The sequence below is a fragment of the Fusarium odoratissimum genome (genome assembly GCF_000260195.1).
Source record: "Fusarium odoratissimum NRRL 54006 unplaced genomic scaffold supercont1.21, whole genome shotgun sequence".
NCBI classification, from domain to species: Eukaryota; Fungi; Ascomycota; class Sordariomycetes; order Hypocreales; family Nectriaceae; genus Fusarium; species Fusarium odoratissimum.
Window position 1 is genome coordinate 61,308 of NW_022158706.1, and position 17,352 is coordinate 78,659.

General features: G+C 45.6%; 7 protein-coding genes across 7 annotated transcripts; 5 read left to right on the forward strand and 2 right to left on the reverse strand.

Annotated features, from left to right (window-relative positions):
* Window positions 1-523: 523 nt before the first annotated feature.
* FOIG_11182 (uncharacterized protein) lies at window positions 524-1,169 on the reverse strand (the record flags this gene model as incomplete). The annotated part of the gene is made up of 2 exons (XM_031211729.1): window positions 524-832; window positions 1,116-1,169. 2 exons carry the CDS (start codon window positions 1,167-1,169, stop codon window positions 524-526), a joined length of 363 nt encoding a protein of 120 aa, XP_031058303.1.
* Window positions 1,170-2,007: 838 nt separating this feature from the next.
* Window positions 2,008-3,526, forward strand: FOIG_11183 (uncharacterized protein). The gene is made up of 2 exons (XM_031211730.1): window positions 2,008-2,493; window positions 2,558-3,526. Exons 1-2 carry the CDS (start codon window positions 2,224-2,226, stop codon window positions 3,404-3,406), a joined length of 1,119 nt encoding a protein of 372 aa, XP_031058304.1. The 5' UTR covers window positions 2,008-2,223; the 3' UTR covers window positions 3,407-3,526.
* A 1,826-nt stretch (window positions 3,527-5,352) lies between these two features.
* Window positions 5,353-6,606, forward strand: FOIG_11184 (uncharacterized protein; the record flags this gene model as incomplete). Its single annotated transcript, XM_031211731.1, has 2 exons — window positions 5,353-5,857; window positions 5,918-6,606. 2 exons carry the CDS (start codon window positions 5,353-5,355, stop codon window positions 6,604-6,606), a joined length of 1,194 nt encoding a protein of 397 aa, XP_031058305.1.
* Window positions 6,607-8,072: 1,466 nt separating this feature from the next.
* Window positions 8,073-9,865, reverse strand: FOIG_11185 (uncharacterized protein; the record flags this gene model as incomplete). Its single annotated transcript, XM_031211732.1, has 2 exons — window positions 8,073-9,645; window positions 9,747-9,865. 2 exons carry the CDS (start codon window positions 9,863-9,865, stop codon window positions 8,073-8,075), a joined length of 1,692 nt encoding a protein of 563 aa, XP_031058306.1.
* Window positions 9,866-10,218: 353 nt separating this feature from the next.
* FOIG_11186 (serine/threonine protein kinase) lies at window positions 10,219-12,861 on the forward strand (the record flags this gene model as incomplete). The annotated part of the gene is made up of 3 exons (XM_031211733.1): window positions 10,219-10,910; window positions 10,972-11,659; window positions 11,722-12,861. 3 exons carry the CDS (start codon window positions 10,219-10,221, stop codon window positions 12,859-12,861), a joined length of 2,520 nt encoding a protein of 839 aa, XP_031058307.1.
* A 64-nt stretch (window positions 12,862-12,925) lies between these two features.
* On the forward strand, window positions 12,926-15,061 carry FOIG_11187 (uncharacterized protein; the record flags this gene model as incomplete). Its single annotated transcript, XM_031211734.1, has 1 exon — window positions 12,926-15,061. The coding sequence occupies one exon, from the start codon at window positions 12,926-12,928 to the stop codon at window positions 15,059-15,061; it is 2,136 nt and encodes a 711-aa protein (XP_031058308.1).
* Window positions 15,062-16,726: 1,665 nt separating this feature from the next.
* FOIG_11188 (2,2-dialkylglycine decarboxylase (pyruvate)) lies at window positions 16,727-16,936 on the forward strand (the record flags this gene model as incomplete). Its single annotated transcript, XM_031211735.1, has 1 exon — window positions 16,727-16,936. The coding sequence occupies one exon, from the start codon at window positions 16,727-16,729 to the stop codon at window positions 16,934-16,936; it is 210 nt and encodes a 69-aa protein (XP_031058309.1).
* Window positions 16,937-17,352: the final 416 nt, after the last annotated feature.

Sequence of the window (17,352 nt, forward strand, 5' to 3'; positions counted from 1 at the left end):
ATCATAGACCTTTGCAGCTCGTCGCAGACTTAATTTTGGGTCTGCCTGATAGGCCTGAAGTGCAAGAAGGATTTGAGCCTCTTTATTAGATTGAGACATATTATTTGGTTGAGAATCAATTGATTAGATGGTTAGATGTAAGGTTGAGGGATTTTTGATCGGCATGCTTGTCTGATCGGCATGCTTATCGTGTACGTTAATATTAAAAAAACTAAAAATATAAGTATAAGAGAAATAAAAATTTATTTTAATATAAAATTTAAAATATAAAAAGAGAATTATTTAAAATAAAAGAACTATATAATAATTAAATTTAAACTATAGGACTAGGTAATTTAATGCGTTTACAGTAATAATTTTTAATTAGTATTATTAATTCTATATATACTTAACTATAAGAACTACAGGACTGAGAGTTTTACAATGCCTAATTAACGTATGCAAGAAACACCTTGCAGTTAGATGGGGTGATACAGCTATCCATTATGTCATCCTGAATCCATTCCTTAGGCAAATAAATCTCTCAGACTTTGCAGTCATGCAGCCGTCTGCGTTTAGGAACCGGGGTGTCTGTTCCGTCGGAACCGTGCTGCAGTGTCGCAATTTGTTGACCGTCAAGAGCCTCTTGTGCCAAAGCTTCCTTCTCTTGACCTTTGAGACGACGCTCGAGACCCTGGGCTTCGACCACTGGGCTGTGTGGTGGATTGCCAACTACCTGGCCGAATTCTATGTGGAGGCGTAGCGCTGGAGGGAGGCTAATGAGAAGCTGCTCGAAATCAAGACCAAGTTGTTGGGGGAGGCACATGCCAGCACCGCGAACAGCAGGGAGCTCCTAAGGGCGACGGAGAAACAGATGAGGTGCCGTGGCAGCGCGTCCCGCGATGCTGTACTGAGTAGACCTGCCAAGGGCTTGCCGTCTGATTTTGGATATAGGGCGAGGAATGATATATCCTAAGTTCTCTTTTAATACGGGATTTTGCTTTAAGTCATTTCAAATTGCGCTTTTCTGGTTTACCGCAGCACAACGTAGTTACTGAATGGCCATACGCAAGGAAGCTGCAGCTCTCACTAATATGGACCTTGAAGATGTTGGGCACCATAATAGAGTTGCATACGTTAGAGCTGCGGTCTCTGGGACTAAGCATGATGCGGAAAGCCGAGGGACTCATCTTTGGACGGTCTTTATTTGTTGTTTGATGTTTGATAGAGATGGAAGATAGTCCTATCAACCATTCAGCTACGACTTTGCATGCTAGGTCGTAGAAAATGCCATAGAAAAAAAAACCACGCTATTGAACTATCAACCATTCAGCTACGACTTTGCATGCTAGGTCGTAGAAAATTCCATAGGCAAAAAACCCACGCTATTAAACTACGGGGGCAAAGTCGTAGAAAAAGGTGAGAGGGCAAGGTCGAAGACATTATAGTACGTAAAATACATAAAGTAGTATATATAGAAAGATAATTATAAAGTAAGCATTTTCCTACTCTAGTATACTAGCCGGTAACGGCCCCCGTTACCTGTTTTACGCCAATCAACGGTTAAAAACGTCAACAGGGATTTCCAAAACTCGTAACAGGCCCTGTTACTGTTCAGGTCATGTTTACCAGAACGTGAAACGGGGCCTGTTTTATAATACCGTAATCCATGCCACCCATGCTGAGCTCATTGTGTATAGGCAAGAGCCATTCATAGGTAACCAAAATGATTAGTTGACTTAATTCCAAGTCTAATCTCTCCTCGATTATCGCATCTCATACTTATAGCTGATAGATGAGTGCTGGTAGGTGGGTACTGCATGGTAGGGCATTTCATCTAGGAGCATGGTGTGCTTGCATACTAGCAGGATTTGTTTGACTGGCACAATATTGAGTCACACTTAGATTAATTCCTGTTGTTTCCTATCGCCCTCGTTCCCTTGGAAGATGACTTGCCTATTACCTAATGCAAACGCACTAGGGTCTGATACCCCAGTCGCGAAGCTAGATCATCAATCACATGAACTGCCGATCACCTTCCTTAATCACTAATTAGGTGAAATTAAGCATAAAACAGTGGCTGTCTATTGGATGGACATTTGGTGCGGCTGATGAATTCGCACGACCGGCGCAAATTTCCTCCTTTGCTAACTCTGCTTACCTTGTGCATCGTCTGCGCGATTTTATCACCTCTTCGTTTCTCTATCCCTCCTGGACAGTGTTCTGCTTGTAAGCCATTATTAGATGGTATATCTCAGAATGCTTCGTTTCCAACTCTTGACTATTGCGCTTCTTGCAAATGCATTCTATGTGCAGGCTCGCCGAGGTGGAGGAGGCGGCGGCGACTACGACGGTGGATCAAGCGGCGGTGGAGGAAGCAGTGACGGCGACAGTAGTGACAGTGGTCCTAGCCCAGAGGAGAAAGCACGCAGTGATCCATGTCGCATGGAAGCTGGCCATACGAGTCCAGTTTGGCTGCATCGCTGGATTGGCACGTACTACAATGGAACAGTAGTAAGTATACAAAGATTCCTTTGGCAAGAAGCGAGAGCATGTGGTTATCTAACACTTAAAATAGGAAATTTCAGTCGAGCTCGATCGTTGTAATGGAACCTGCAAGAAGTCAGAAAGTAAGGCCAATTGGGAGCTGACAGGCGTACTGGCTATACTGGATCCTATGCATGCCGCTGCAGGGAATAGTAGACCTTATATTCCACGCCCCAAGAATCCCTTCATTGGCGTGCTATATGGCTGGTCCAAGGACACCAACCAGTCCGAGCTCCTCGCAAAACGGGACGACACATTCCTCCCGCCGCCCGTTAACCTCGCCATGGAAACCGTCTCCGATTTCCACTATAACGAATTTATGTACGGGCTTGATCCTTCCGATACTGTGAGCCGCAGCAACCCAACCTGCAGGGTGCAGGACGTAACCAGTACGGACGACGGATACGAATTCGACTGCGCATATGATGGACTTGGAGTCTACAGAGCAACTGACAGCAGCCAGTTCACAGCTCCAATACACAACTCTAACGGAAGCAATCCTCTTGTGGTAGAACCTGCAAACAACACTCTGCTCTCTGGAAGCTTTGATCCCGGGTCAGCTGAATTCCAATGGAGGGGTCCCTTTCACGCTTTTGCTGGATCATTTGGTCAAGATTCCATGAGGAAATCTTACACACCCGAACGTAACTATATAACCGGAGACGAAGCTGCTTATACTGGCAATTTCACTGTTCGTTTTATAGGTACAGTGGACCTTGAGCATAGCCATGAGATGGTAGTTAACAGTGGGAGTGATGTAAGCTGGGATAAGGACGAAGAAAAGGTTAAAAATATTACTTATTGCTCTGCAGCCTCTGGAAGATTTTATTATAAGCTATGGGAGCTCTCTTTATTTATATCTTTGCTTTTAATAGTTTAAGAATAAAACTTTTTTCCTAGGTTTCTGACCGGCCTATAACTCTAAGACAAGTCAGGAGATAGCAAAAAAGACCATCATTTAGCTCTGTCCACTTGCTAACCGAGTAAATCTACTTTCACCGATTTGCTTCACACCCCAAATGGCATATTGTGCCGTCAACAGTTTCAACGGCATCAGCATTAGCTCTCTTCATCTGAGCTAATGTAATCTGCACTGTCTGCCATACAAGCTCTTGGAATCCTGGATTGGGTATTAAGTATCTACAGCCAATACGAATGATTAATAGTAATTTCTTTTGTATATTAGGTTATAATTCATACTTAAATATTATTAAGCCAAACATTAACCTACAGAAAATTACATATAGTATAAAGTTAATAAACTTATATATTCCCAAGTGTTATTCAACTGTGTTTATCCTCAACTTGTGTTTCTCCTACGGCATTGTCTTGCGACCTGATCCAATCTATTACTAAGCTGCCGAGCCAGCCTTGGTTAGCTAACATTTACAGTTTTTCCCTGAATGCCAAATGATGTAGTCTTTTGGGGTTGGAGCCTTGGTGGTGATTGCCTTAACAGGGTGATAATAGAGAGGGTATTCGGCCTTCCAAGGATGGGGAAAACATCTTCTTTATGCTTATGGATTGAGGCCACTTGTTTAGTTAGATCTTAATACTTAAAATTAAAAATTATAATAATTAAAAAAAAAACAACTATTAATAATTATAAGCTTAAAATAAGCTATATAATAAAAAGATTTAATAATTTTTCTTTTTAAATATTATAACTATTATAATATAATAAGCATAAGATCCTCTGGTATTATAAAAAGACTAAGAAGGCTTTATTTTAGGCCTCTTGCCTTATAATATTTAAGCGACCTCTTTATAGGGTGTGCCTGGTCTTATTGCGTCTTTCTTACATATTGGCTGATTATTATAATAATAAACCTGATTGCCTAGGGCTTCGCTTTCGTTATGTCTATAAGAAGAGCCAGCCTAAGAAAGCGATTTCCCTTAGGCCTTAAATGATAAATTTGCTCACTCCTGTTGTTGTCCACAGGCACTTAATTGCCTCCGGTATATCATGCCCTAAAGAACGCATATAATGTTCCCCAAGATTGCTCCAGCCTGAACTCAAGGAGTCTCTCCTTGGGCACCACTGCTCGGACCACTTCATAGTGTCTCATGTACCAATCTTAGGCAACGTTCCTGATTCCATCCACGCTGTGAGCGCCATAGAAGCCTAGAAGAACCGTTTCGAGTGTTTTCCCGCCTTGAAGGCCATACATTAGGCCGAGATAGTCGATGATTAGATCTGCATGCCAGCCCCCGGTTATGTGGAAATAAGCTAATATTGACAACCATGACTTTTGGGAAGCAAGGGAGAGTAAGTCACAACCGATATCCGGACTGTACTCGCTAGCAATATCCGCGTGGCGGCTATGCTATAGCTGAGTCTGCTAGGCGCATACCGTTCCCAGAGAAATTCCAATCTACCAACTGCGAAATAAACCATGCAAGGCAGAATGCGGCTGAGCTACGTATAATAATTGCCACTTTCAGATGCAGTCTTTTGGCCTTGGCATTAAAAAAGAGCTGCCACGGCTTGGCCAGACCTCGATCTGTCTTTGAAACCCCGCACCGAATGGCCGTCCCAAATGCACTTTTTTTCAGCTTCAATAATACGGACCTATGAGAGAAAGCATAGCTATTGAGTGCTTACGCATGCACTTCTTATCTGGTCTGCGCGTTACTAATTGATTCCTTAAGAAGGTGCTCTGACTGGTGGATAGGCAAAACTGAACACTGATGCCCCATAGTCACATTATTTAACAGTCACATGTAAGCTTTAAATTGAGTCACGGATCGTCTCGTGAATACTGTAGAAGTGGACAACTGACTCCTCGTTCTTCTACCTGACTTCCTACATACCTTTCCCTAGATATGGCCCAAATCAATTGTGTTGACAACTCGACGCAAATCGGGCCGGCAAAATTAGGCCTAACCGTCGCCGACTTCTATGCATCCTCCACAGAAGCCAAATCGTGCGTGGATCTCGCATCCTATATCAGACCAGATGATGCAGGATCCATTCTCCCCTGGCCATATACGCTCGCCTGGTTCCTTATCCACTTCCCTATCACACTGATCAGAGTCCATCGTTGGGAGAGGGTACAGGCTCTTTCCTTGATCCTGGCTAGTATCACCATATGGTTCCAGTTGCAAGCATACACCAGCAGTACTGATCCGCACTCTGTGCTTGTCTGGATGCCAGTACTCGTTGTCCTTGACATCGGCGCTATGATGCAACTAGCCTTCTTGATTATCGAGGAAAACCGTTTCCGTCCCCTCCTGAAAGCACTCCCACGAGTCTTCGATCGTCAAGGAAGCACGCCTACGACGAATCAATCACGAATGGTAGAAGTTCGAGCACCCACAGCTGTGACAGGTATGTAGACCTAGCGCTTTACCCATCGAAAAGTCCACAGAGACTAACTTGGGGCTATAGAAACCAAGCAAGCTACGGCACATAATATTGAGACGACAGCCCCAACTCTGTACAATACAGAAAGCAGAGATGACTCTCCGGGCCTCGTAGCACAAGCTTGGATCGCCCTACTAGCAGCGGTACTCGGAATTCTCCTGCTTGTACTCCAACTTTTTGGCTTTGCAAAAGCTGTTATAGGATCCCGTGACAAGAATGTCACAGCAGATTGGTGTTCTACGCTGTTCACCAGAGGCCTTGCAGTTGCATCAGGCTGCGAGGTATACGAAGTGAAAGCGTCCTATAGTCAAGGTATCGGCTGCATCACACTCAAAGGCTATGAACAGTACACATGGCTAAGGGCCTCTATCATCATCATTTGTCTCTCACTCACCTTCCAAGTATTTGACCTCATTATATTACTCCTGGTTCGGGGCACAGCACGGTGGAGGGGTGCAAAGATGAAGAGACCTTGGTTCACCATGTTCTCTGGAAACATTATCCTCCTGGTACTGATTATCGTCGGCGTCTTCCAGTGCCAGCGCCTACCGAAGGATATTGACCAGAATGTCACGGTATTTGAGCATATAGAAGGCCTCAACCAGATTTTTGCTTGTATTGCGCATCTGACACCATATGGGGTTCGTGGGGCTGTCATAGGTTGGACAGATGGGTTTTTGGAGAGCTGGGGAGATACATACTCCCCAAAGTAATAGCGGTCTGCTGCCACTCCTTACGCGGATACGAAAGAATTAGAATGAAGGTGTCAACATGCTGTAGCTTGTCAATTCTTTTCTGGCAGCGTGATTTTATATGTCATTCAGCTAGATTTTGTTTCTCGGTGATGTTATCAATCGTTAAAGTGGTATAAGGATGGGCAGTCTTGATACCATCACCTTGCATAAAAGTGCAGGCGTTCTATTCGGTCTTTCTGTTGCAGATGATATTTTTATCTCACCTTCAGCTGAAAACAAACCCCGCATCCAACAATTACATCTCACGCAGGCAGAGATGAAATGAAGCTATTTATCTTAACGTATAGTGTAGAATGATAGATTCGTTCCCAATCTGTCGAAAAAACATGAATCCACCATCTGCCCTCAGCGTTGTCGCACCTGTAGTCCAGTTTCTAGACTTCGGTCAGCGTCTATTTAAGAAACCTGGCATATTTATCACGACGCGAATGGCCAAGACATCAAACTTAACGAACGTTCAATCGTATCCCGGGATCTCACTCAAGTCGCTCAAGCTATAAGAGACGCTATCGAAAAGCAAGAAGCCTCGCAAAGTGTCTCCAGCATGCAGATACCATGCTGCTTGAAGTCTGTTGCCAGTGCTTATTGGCTGGGCTGGTGATATTTAACTAACATGAAGAAATTATTTTATTCTAGCTAATAGATTAAGTTTTATAAAAATATTAATAAATATAATATATATATTAAATATAGTTATAAAGTGCCTATAAGGCTTTATACGTAATTTATAAGAATTATTAAGAACTATAATATTTTTTTTAAAGTTTAAAAGTTAGCTTAACTAAGTAGTATTAAAGAAGGGACGGGCAACCTTGGACGACGGAGACTCCTCATTCGATAGAGGCCTGTCGCATCTCTATTTGGTCGCAGTCTAGAACGTGGGGAAAAGATAAGGAGTCACATCAATTCCGCCACTATCTTGACTCGCATGAAGTAGAGATAAGAACAAGTGGACTCCGAATATGCAGTGGGATCCCACCTATGAAACTTGACTTCACTCTCTGTCTTTGGACAGTTGATTTGGACTCCACGGAGACGTATGTAACTAATTATCAGGTGCGACACTGAGCATAAGGTCGCTGCTGATCGACAGCCTCGTGAGAAGGGAGTTTGCCATGCTCACCTCGCATCACATAGAACAAAGCCTGAATCCAGGTGTAGAATATCTGGACATCATCATTGAAGTTCTGGTGTATAACATATGCTGAGCATACTGAAGTAGTATTTTAATCTAGCCTTCATTCAAGCCCTTGACCATTGACTCTAACTACGAGATCACTCGTGATGAGAATCTTGATTATTAGTAAACACGTAAGATGCCCTTGAAACCAGTCGTAAAGTCTTCCTGAAGCATTCTAACACCCGTTCTCCTCCATAATTTGGTCAAATTTCCATCTTAAATTAAGTAAAAACCGTGCAAGAATTCATCCTGATGTATCTATGCTACGAAGAACTGCTTGCTCATCAGTTGACTGGATAAGGGACCGTATGATATTTTCTGCAACCCAGCGCGGTTCTTTAGCGTTATCCCCTGCAGCAAAGCAGTTTACCACTGCTCTTTCATATCCAGTTCCCATGCGATGCGCCAGTTCTGATATAGGCGACAGAGGGTAGAGTTCCTCACCCTTTCTCGCTTTGAAGATCTGCGCCATTTGCTCCGGCTTGTTCGTATTACTGCGACTGCGTACAAACTTGCCGCTGTCCACGGGAGCCCACATCGCGATCTCACAGAGGATGACGCCCAACGACCAAAGATCGAAAGCTGGCGCGTATCCATCCACAACATCAAAGTCCGTAACACCCCCCAGAAAGGCTGGGTGACGATAGAAATTGGCTCGGCTAGTCATATCGGCCGCTGAGGCTGTGTTGGTCAATCCAAGGGAAGTCTGGAGCCGCATATTGTCGAAACCCGCCAGAAAGAAGCCGCGGGCTATTTCCGGCTCCTCGCCAGGCGAAGAAGGAAAATAGAGAATATTCGAACTGGAAAGGCATTTGTGAAACCAACCATAGTGATGGATGCGCCACACCGCCTTGGTGAGTCGGATCGCTAAGCTCAACCTGCTCTCGAGTGTCGGAAGCCGCTCGGGCGTCTTTCTCTCAATCAAGAGGAGCGACTGCAAAGTAACGGGCATGGAGATCGCTGAGGTCTGAGGAAGGGCAAAAACAAGAGCATATAGATTCATGTCTGTCGGGTGGGTGAGATGGCCTAGACATTGCAGCACTTGTAGATCGGGGTGAATATCAGGGCTGCTCCCCGAGAGGAGAGAGCAGAGAAGGTTAACTTCTGCCTGCTGGATGAGAACAAGACCCCCCCGGTCCTTTTTGCGAAACATTTCTACCATAACTGACTGCTCTTTCACTCCAGGCACCCTGAGCTTGCCCAATTGTCTGGCAGCTGGATGAGAAGCGGCGTCCAGTTCCAGGATAGCGTTCCCGAGGTACGTACTATATCGTGTTACTGGGCGGAGACCACGCTGCGCATCCATATGATGTAAATATTCCTCTTTTGCCTGCTTAAACGTTGCAACAGTCATATAGCGCGCTGCATGAGCACCTTCACCTTGGAACCTCGCCTCTTGCGCAAGAACCAGCAGTTCGTTGATGGGTTTATTGGGAACCTTACTCAAAGTATAGATACGGTCTTCCACATCCCATTGGAGACGTCCAGCCGCCGAAAGCGAGCTGAACAAGGAGTCCAAATGCTTTGATAGACGCGATAATATGTCTTCAACCCTCTTCTTGTCCATCGTCTGGAACTTGACCTTGCGATGGTAACTCATGTCCTGTTTGAGCTTGGCCATGATCTGTCCCTGCACCGCCCGGATTGAATCAACTGTCCATGGGACTGATGGGCGAGCGGCCTCCTCGCCAACGAGCGAGCATTCGGCGAAAGTCACTGGAAACTTATACCTAGCGAAAATCGTCTGAAGCTCGGCGAAATCATCCTGGAACTGAGAGAGTATCACCGGATAGAGCTGTTGCATCAGTTCTGGAGGCCTGACAGGGTCGTTGACTTCGCCATCTGCCCGAGCCGAAATTGTCCCAGATGCAATAAGCCAGAAAACAAGTCGCAGGTGACAGACCTCAAGGTCGCTTACTGCCTTGACGGCGTCATCGAAAGTTTCAAGAGCAGCCTGTTGAGCATGTAGGCCTTGAAAATGGCTTTGACACCAGACTCCAAGATAGGGGGGACAGCAAGCCACTCGAGTCCAGACATATTTTTTCTTATTCTCTGCGATAGGTTACTTGTATATGTTTATGATGGAAAGTCGATGGGATGGTTTCTGTGTTCGTCCGCGGCCAAGAGGACATTTAAGGGAATTACGAAGGACGATGACTGGACACCCGACCCTCTTGCATTTCAGCTCCGTGCTTATAAATATATTGTTACGGTTCAATTGGGTAAAAGTATCACTTCCTGAAGCCTGATTTCTACCCTTGCAGGTGTGGCGTTTACGCCAAGCTACACCGAGAAAAGATCTGAGGCAGTGTGCAGCTTTGAAGTGTTCCCCGTAACTCGACCGTAATTTGCATCGCTCTCTTCTTGACCCATTAAAAACAAAAGAAAACATGGCCTGTATCTTAGACGAAGGCGACTACGAATTCCAATACGATGAAGAGCCCATACCACCTGTCAGCGAGCGGCAACGCATAGAGGAACGAGAATGCAGCCACCTTCTTACCTTTTGCGCAGATGTCGATGACCCCGCACTTGACCTCGAGCAGCTCTTTCCAGAGGCAAATGATGGAGACATGAGTTTATCGACTGCATCTTTCATTAACAAGTATGACTTCGTCTGGATCTCGCCGATTGGTGCTGGAGCCTACTCCACTGTCTTCAAAGTGCCTCTGAAAGCAGATTTCGAGACTGGAGATGGATACGAGGGATCTTTACCAAGGTACATCGTCTGTCGCAGGCGGCAGTTCATTGAGTCTGATTCCAAGGAGCTCGATGCTGAAAGGGCTCGGGTCTGGCGCGAGCTCTCTATTGAAACCATGATCTTGATGAACGAAGTGCTCCGTACCCATGAGAACATCGTCAAACTCTTATCGCTCTATACTCCATACGGGAGCTGGGTGACAACGGAGCCCCCCGTCTTGATTTACGAGTATGCCGAGCTGGGCTGCCTGAGTGACTTTTTGAGTCGGGCTCGCCTAGCCAGGCGGATGCCTGTTACTCAGGCTCTCTTTAAGTTATGTACCAATGTTGGTAGTGGATTGGAGGCGTTGCATTCCCAAAAGTTCGCTCATCTTGACTTGAAGTCAGTATCTCCAACTCTTGTCCTTCGCGTTTGACAGCGGGAGAACTCACAATTTGGTCAGACCAGAATATATCCTGATAACGCGTGCCGGGGATAGAAATGACATAGTCGCCAAGATTGCAGACTTTGGATGCGCAATCAGCAGCTCTGTCGCGTATTATGCTGGGGGAACACCAACCTGGATGGCTCCGGAGCAGCTCCTTCTGTCTCCCGGCATTGTTAACACAGTTAGATTTCGTGATGTAGCAAGGTGGGACGTGTACTCGTTTGGAATGATAGTATGGTACATCTTTGCCGCTGGCAAGACTAACATGGCGCCTCGGGACCTGGAATTTGTCACTGAAGCAAGGCTGAAGCATGATCCGATGGATCTGGCACTCGAGCGACTTCAGGATTCTCTAGAGAACATAAGCTGGAATGAAGAGCGAGCGGCTGACGCGTCCCAACTTGCAAGGAACTGTGTTGGTCATCTTGTGAGACACGACCCTTTACGGAGAGACTTGGGCCGAGCGCTCGATTTCCTTGACAGGTATAAGTCCCGGAAAAAATTTCTTTGCATAACAGATCAAGAAATTGTATCGGCCACTGATACCTCTAACACATGCCATCGCGGAGATCTACTCAGTGCCTTTCAAGAGGGTTACTTCGAAATTTATAGACCTGATAGCAGGATAGCCATGGATAGATTACTGGGCGAAGACTTCACACTGTTTCTTGAACGCTTATCAAGGCGCATAAAGGTTTTGAAGGTATGGTTAGCGTTTTATAGCCTGCCCGAACTGGACAAATACTTACCACTGTGGTGAGATAGGCACTTCGCGTCTATTCCAAGTTGTACAGGCATCCGAGACGCTGGGCGCAAGCGTTAGAGAGAGCAAGGCCTCTGCTGCAAAAGTGGCGTCAAGAGGTCGCAAATGCGCCTCTCTTCTTGTCCCAAAACATTTACTGGCCAGAAGTACTGTTAGGTCATGTGGCATGCGTTGAGCTCGCTTTAGAGGCATCTCGCCAGCGCGGAGATACCAGTGTCTGGATTGGAAAGGCACTTGAAATTGAACAGCGCTATAGGTTTCCGCCGCATCTCAAATTTCCTGCTCGCTTCCTCCCAAAACCGGCATTCCCAGAATCCGATAACACATGTCTTCCGGTCTTCATAGCAGAAACATGCACCCTGACGCAAGACCTGGAGTTGAGATTCGACAGGGAATGGTGTGGCGGCTTCTTTATAGCCAAGAAGCCGCCATCTTTCGAGAAACTCACTGCGTTCTACGAGCACGATGTGGTGACCGTGCTTGGAGATACTTTAGCACATTATTTTGCAGGGTCACCGAGTCTATTGCAACTCCTGCGCCTTGCTGTCGAACAAGCCGGCTGCTTACCGACGCAACTAAACAAACTGGGTATATCACCCCTATACACCGCATTCAGCCGTGGGAATTCGCCTGCTGCATACTACCTCCTAGACATGGTGGCGGAGTTGAACCTTTCCTCTGAGCTGTCGGATTCACCATTTTTGTCTCACTTGCTTCGACTTCCAGCTAAATATCAGTTACCATTGCTGACAAAAGTAGTGAACTTGTGTGGTCTTGCTTTAAAGCAAATAGTAGGCATGACGGACTCGATTACAGCCGTCAATGTCCTTCAACAGTCCATTCTTCTCAACAAAAGTTGGCTACCAGAACTTATTCTTGACTTGAGCACCAGCAAGACACTCAGCAAGATGGGCCTTAAAGACATCCTGCAGCAAGCAATGGAATCCTGTGCCACAATCCATTCCGTAGACTATCTTGTTCGCTTTGTAAAGCGTTGGGAATTGGTGGTCGATGAACCAGCAGACTACAAAGCCCTTATTGAATCTGCGCTGCTGGGATGCCCCCTCTTGTGGAGCTCTATTAATGGACATGAATATGTCCGTGAAATGAAGTCAACGCTCGCTTTTCTTAGAAAGGATTAAGGACATCGATGGCCGGAGAGAAATGCTTTGGATCTGGGCGGAATCAGCAAGGCGAAGTAGTGTCATGGAGCTCATCCCTTTTCTTCACTCGTTCTTTCAGCAAGGGCTGGTGCGCAGTAACCACGAGGCATGGATCATATCTCGCTTCATACTGTGGAGTCTGGAGCACACAGACATCTCGTCTGCAGGCCTAGCCTTGAGACATGCCCCTGAAATCTTCAAAGGCGAGAAAGATACCCCTGCTTTCGGCTTCCCTTGTGGCCTCTTCCCTGGTGGTTTATTCTCATCCTATATCCAACTTTACCACATCGAAAACCCTATGGCACGACGTAGGGTTGTCACCTGGTTATTGGAAAATGGTTATTCGTTAAGGCAAAGAGATTTACCAGCACTTATCATCTGGTTACTGTCCCCCGATAGCGATGGTAGCGGGAGCACTGATCAACCGGGGCCCAGAGCTCGCGCGGAAGAGGAGCCGGTACATCTCGCAGCAATCCTAAAAAAGGCACAGGTAACTTCCGAAAACTTGTCATATACATTTTATGCGCTCCTCAAAACCAAACAGCCTCTCGAAGCTCTGGTCAATGCAATCGAGGGTCTTGAAGACATCAGTCTATCACGACTTATCCGAGTACCTCCATCTGCAGTGGGAATTGAATTCACTGGAAACAGCTTTCTCGACCTTTTCATTACGACGCCTCTTATGTTCCTGGCTAATGACTGGAAGTCACGAGCTATCAAACTGCTTGCTAGACATCTGGATTGCCAAGATTTAGCCACCGCATTGGATCACTCCGACGGCCTGTTCCTCGTCAAGGCAGTACTTAGATCTGACTTCGCACTCCTCGATGCCCTCATCTCTAACGACATATTTCGGTCATACATTTCGGGAAAGGGTTCCTGGCTTGGTAATGCTTGGATTGAATTGGACTACAGTCAAGCAAGCTGGGATCGGCGCATTGTGCATGATGTGAGCACGGAGCTTGCTGACGCTCCATTCCTCAGTTACGATAGACTCATTTATATGCCAGACCCTATGAGGATCCAGCCCGACAAGCGTAAGATGCTTGAGATTGAGGCTAGCAGAAGAGGTAAGAAGGATTATGAAGCATTAGGTGCGGCGCTGCGGCGGTTCAGCACGGAGGGTGAGCTCAGCCAACGCGACACTTTCATGCAAGAACTTCGAAGTTTAGTTGCGAGATTAGCTGAAATAGATATCCGCCCTACCATCCTCCACCACTGTGTCTTTGGAATCACTGTCGAAGATGCAGTTATGATTGAGCCTAGCCTTCGGCCAATAGTACTTCTCTCAGAGGTAATTGGGGAAGTCTTGCAACTTATCGAATGCCGGGTGAAGGATACAGTACCTGAGCAGAGTTTGAGGTTTGCTATCAACGAGCGATGGAGCCTAGGTGCTCAGTACACCATCTTCTACCTCCTGGGATCTCCCGATCAAAGAGGACAAGTAGAAGATGTCGACTCATCCGCTTCTACAGAGGAATCTTGTTCTCCTTATCGTCTGACGACAATGAGACTCTTGAAGGCTCAGATGAAGCTTCAGCAACTCAGCACCATTTTTCAGGCACAGACTGCTTCGGTTTATGGAGACGAGGCATTTCCTGACCATATAGGCCCCCAGGAGCGGAGCAGATACCGTGTTCTGAAAGCCCCTTCTCATTGCAAAAGCGACTTGATGACTGAAGTCCTCCAGGAACAATGTCCTCAACGCAGGCTCGTGATACTAGTGGATACTGTGGCTCGATGCAGGGAGCTCAATATTCCAGATCTGGACAACCACAGCTCCCTTTTGGCCGTCAACCTTGACAGAAACATGGCAGTTCACCTTCAAGAGCTGGAACACAATCTTCAAGTAGCACTCTTTAGCAAGTGCTGGTTCACTGACCCGCAAACTCTCTCGATTCTCGAGGGTCACATGGCAGGAAGTCATGGCTTATTTCTCATGGTTCTACTTGAGGCGGGAGCCTGGCTCAGACGGCTGCAACTTGTACTTGTCCGATTACTCACGCCTGACGACATGCCGACTATGAGACAAAGGGAGCATCTCTCCAAGATTGCGGATTTGAAGCTTCGAATAGCACATGCGCTCACAAGTAGAATTCAACATGAAGCGACGAAGCGTGGTCTGCAAGTAGACCCGACACAGATGGTCCCGCGTTTTCTAGCTCGTTTGATGCGGTGAGAGAATCTGGTATGCCAATCACCCCACAATATGTCTTTGTTAATAATCCTCTAACTTGGAACAGTATGTATCAATGCCGTTCCACTGTGTTGGTTCACCACCTCCAGGTGAAGATGTGAATTACTTGATGTTTTTCGCATATCACATGTATGGTCATGTTGATAAAGCATTGAAGTACGGGAGGCTGTAGTACGAAGCTTCATGGCAGGCCTACAGGCATCTGTTCCACCCTGATGACGGGGCCATTTTTGAAGAGGAAATGGACCGGAAAGATCTAGGCTCTAGAAGGTTTGCGAGTGAGACGTTGGCGGAAGCCGTGGGCCAAATCGATCCAGCTGTTACCCAACTTCTATGCGAGGTAGCAGAAGTGAGGCTCTCCCAGGGGCGAAGGCTTCACAAGTCATGGACAGATGAGCAAGATTTGGTGGTGTTTCCCATTCTCAGTGGGAGTGGCTGTGATTTAGGCCTACATGTTCTCTCATTAATACATGGAGATGAGCCCTTGGGTGTTCAGATATTGACCCTTTTAGATGGGTCACCTAGCCTCGAATTGGCTGTATGCACTCATCCTGGAAGTCTTTGGGCACGAATTCTTGATGATCTGAAGGAAGCCCCGATAGAAAAGGCCGTGGATGTTTTGAACTTCAGAATAGGATCGAGTCTAGGTCTGGTACCTGAGCGGTGCATAAGTGTTGAGCTGATGGAACAGCCGAATATAGAGCAGGAAGAATAGAATATGTTTCAGCTTTGATGTCAATGTATTAGGTTTCCAGTAATAGTCTTCAAGTGCATGAGTATTTCCATACGCATCAATTGAGGCTTTTAATTAATGCTATCAAAGCACATTCCAAGTTGTAACTTTCAAATATTACCCATAGATAAACAGGGATTCACTGACTAGCTATCAGTGCAATAATCTGAATTTAATTAAGTAGAACAATTTCGAGGAGGTTCTGGCTAATTCTTTTTTATTGTAAAGGAACTAGCCAGAAGTAATTTTGCAAACCTTCTCGAAATCTAATATTATACTAACTATCTTCCCCTATATTAAGGTCTAAGAATTATTAACTTAAGGCGGGATAATATCTCGATTTCAAGTAAAAACACAAGCTGGGATGGAATGACTGCACAGGCGTTCGCTGTGTAGTACAGATATGGCCGCAAAGGTCATAGACCTAATATGCCTGGTATATGTGCACTTCTAGCACCCAGTTCTTACTGATCCATCTTTCATAACCATAATAGGTCTTATAAATAGGAAAAAGAGATGATACACGGTTGGTCTATGACTGATATGCAGTTATATAGCTCTCTTACAGTATATATCATTAAGTATATTCAGTCTTCTGCTGGTATTTATGTTTTGTCACTGGGATATCTCAAGGCTCTAAAGAGAGAATGTAATATGAGAGGAATGCTTCTTATTATAGATAAGGCATAAACCAGTATTAGGCGCAGTGGAGATCGCATGGCCATTGTACACGAGGGCATTATCCCAGATATCGTGACCCTGAGTAAGACCCTCGGAAATAGTCTGCCACTTAGTGCGGTTATAAATATCACTAAGATTAGCAATTTTCACGCCAAGAGAGGCTATCATATATATAAGTCATATACAAACGATCCTTTCCTTGTGCTGTTGGTAACAAGGTGCTTAAGATCGTCATGAGGGGTAACCTTATCGAGAATATCAGGGCACTAGGAAACATTCTCTATGCCGGATTACGCAACTTGCAGTCCAAGTATAACTGTATTGGAGATGTTCGCGGCCGACGCTTAATGGCTGGTGTTATTATGTCAAACGGGGAAACAAAGGCAGCTGACGTCGAGCTTGGGAAACAGATAGCAGAAAATGTCTTCAAACGCGATTTATAGGCGAATCTTTCGAGTGATTCCTATTTCAGTGCAACACTTCGCTTGGCGCCATTAATTACTAGCACTGAGGAGGAGTTGCTGGAGGGACTTTGAATCTTAGATGAGGCTTTTGCAACTGCGCCAGGTATGCAGGGGCTTTCATTCCAATATGACACCATTCTGGAGACTCAGGCATCTGCAGTGGAACTCTAGATACAGAACGTAAGGCTATCATAAACAGTTATCGAATGTTAGATGAAATGTAATAATCTGTGATGATTTTAATGTTATCTAGGTTTCCTCGAAGCGGGATATTCTTATATCTAAGTTTCTCGTGGCTCTTAATTTCTTCAGGCCTTTAACAGTAGTTCAAACATTAATTGTTATTCTTAAGATGATTGTAGGGTCTCTACCCGGACGAATTGCTCAAGGTCACC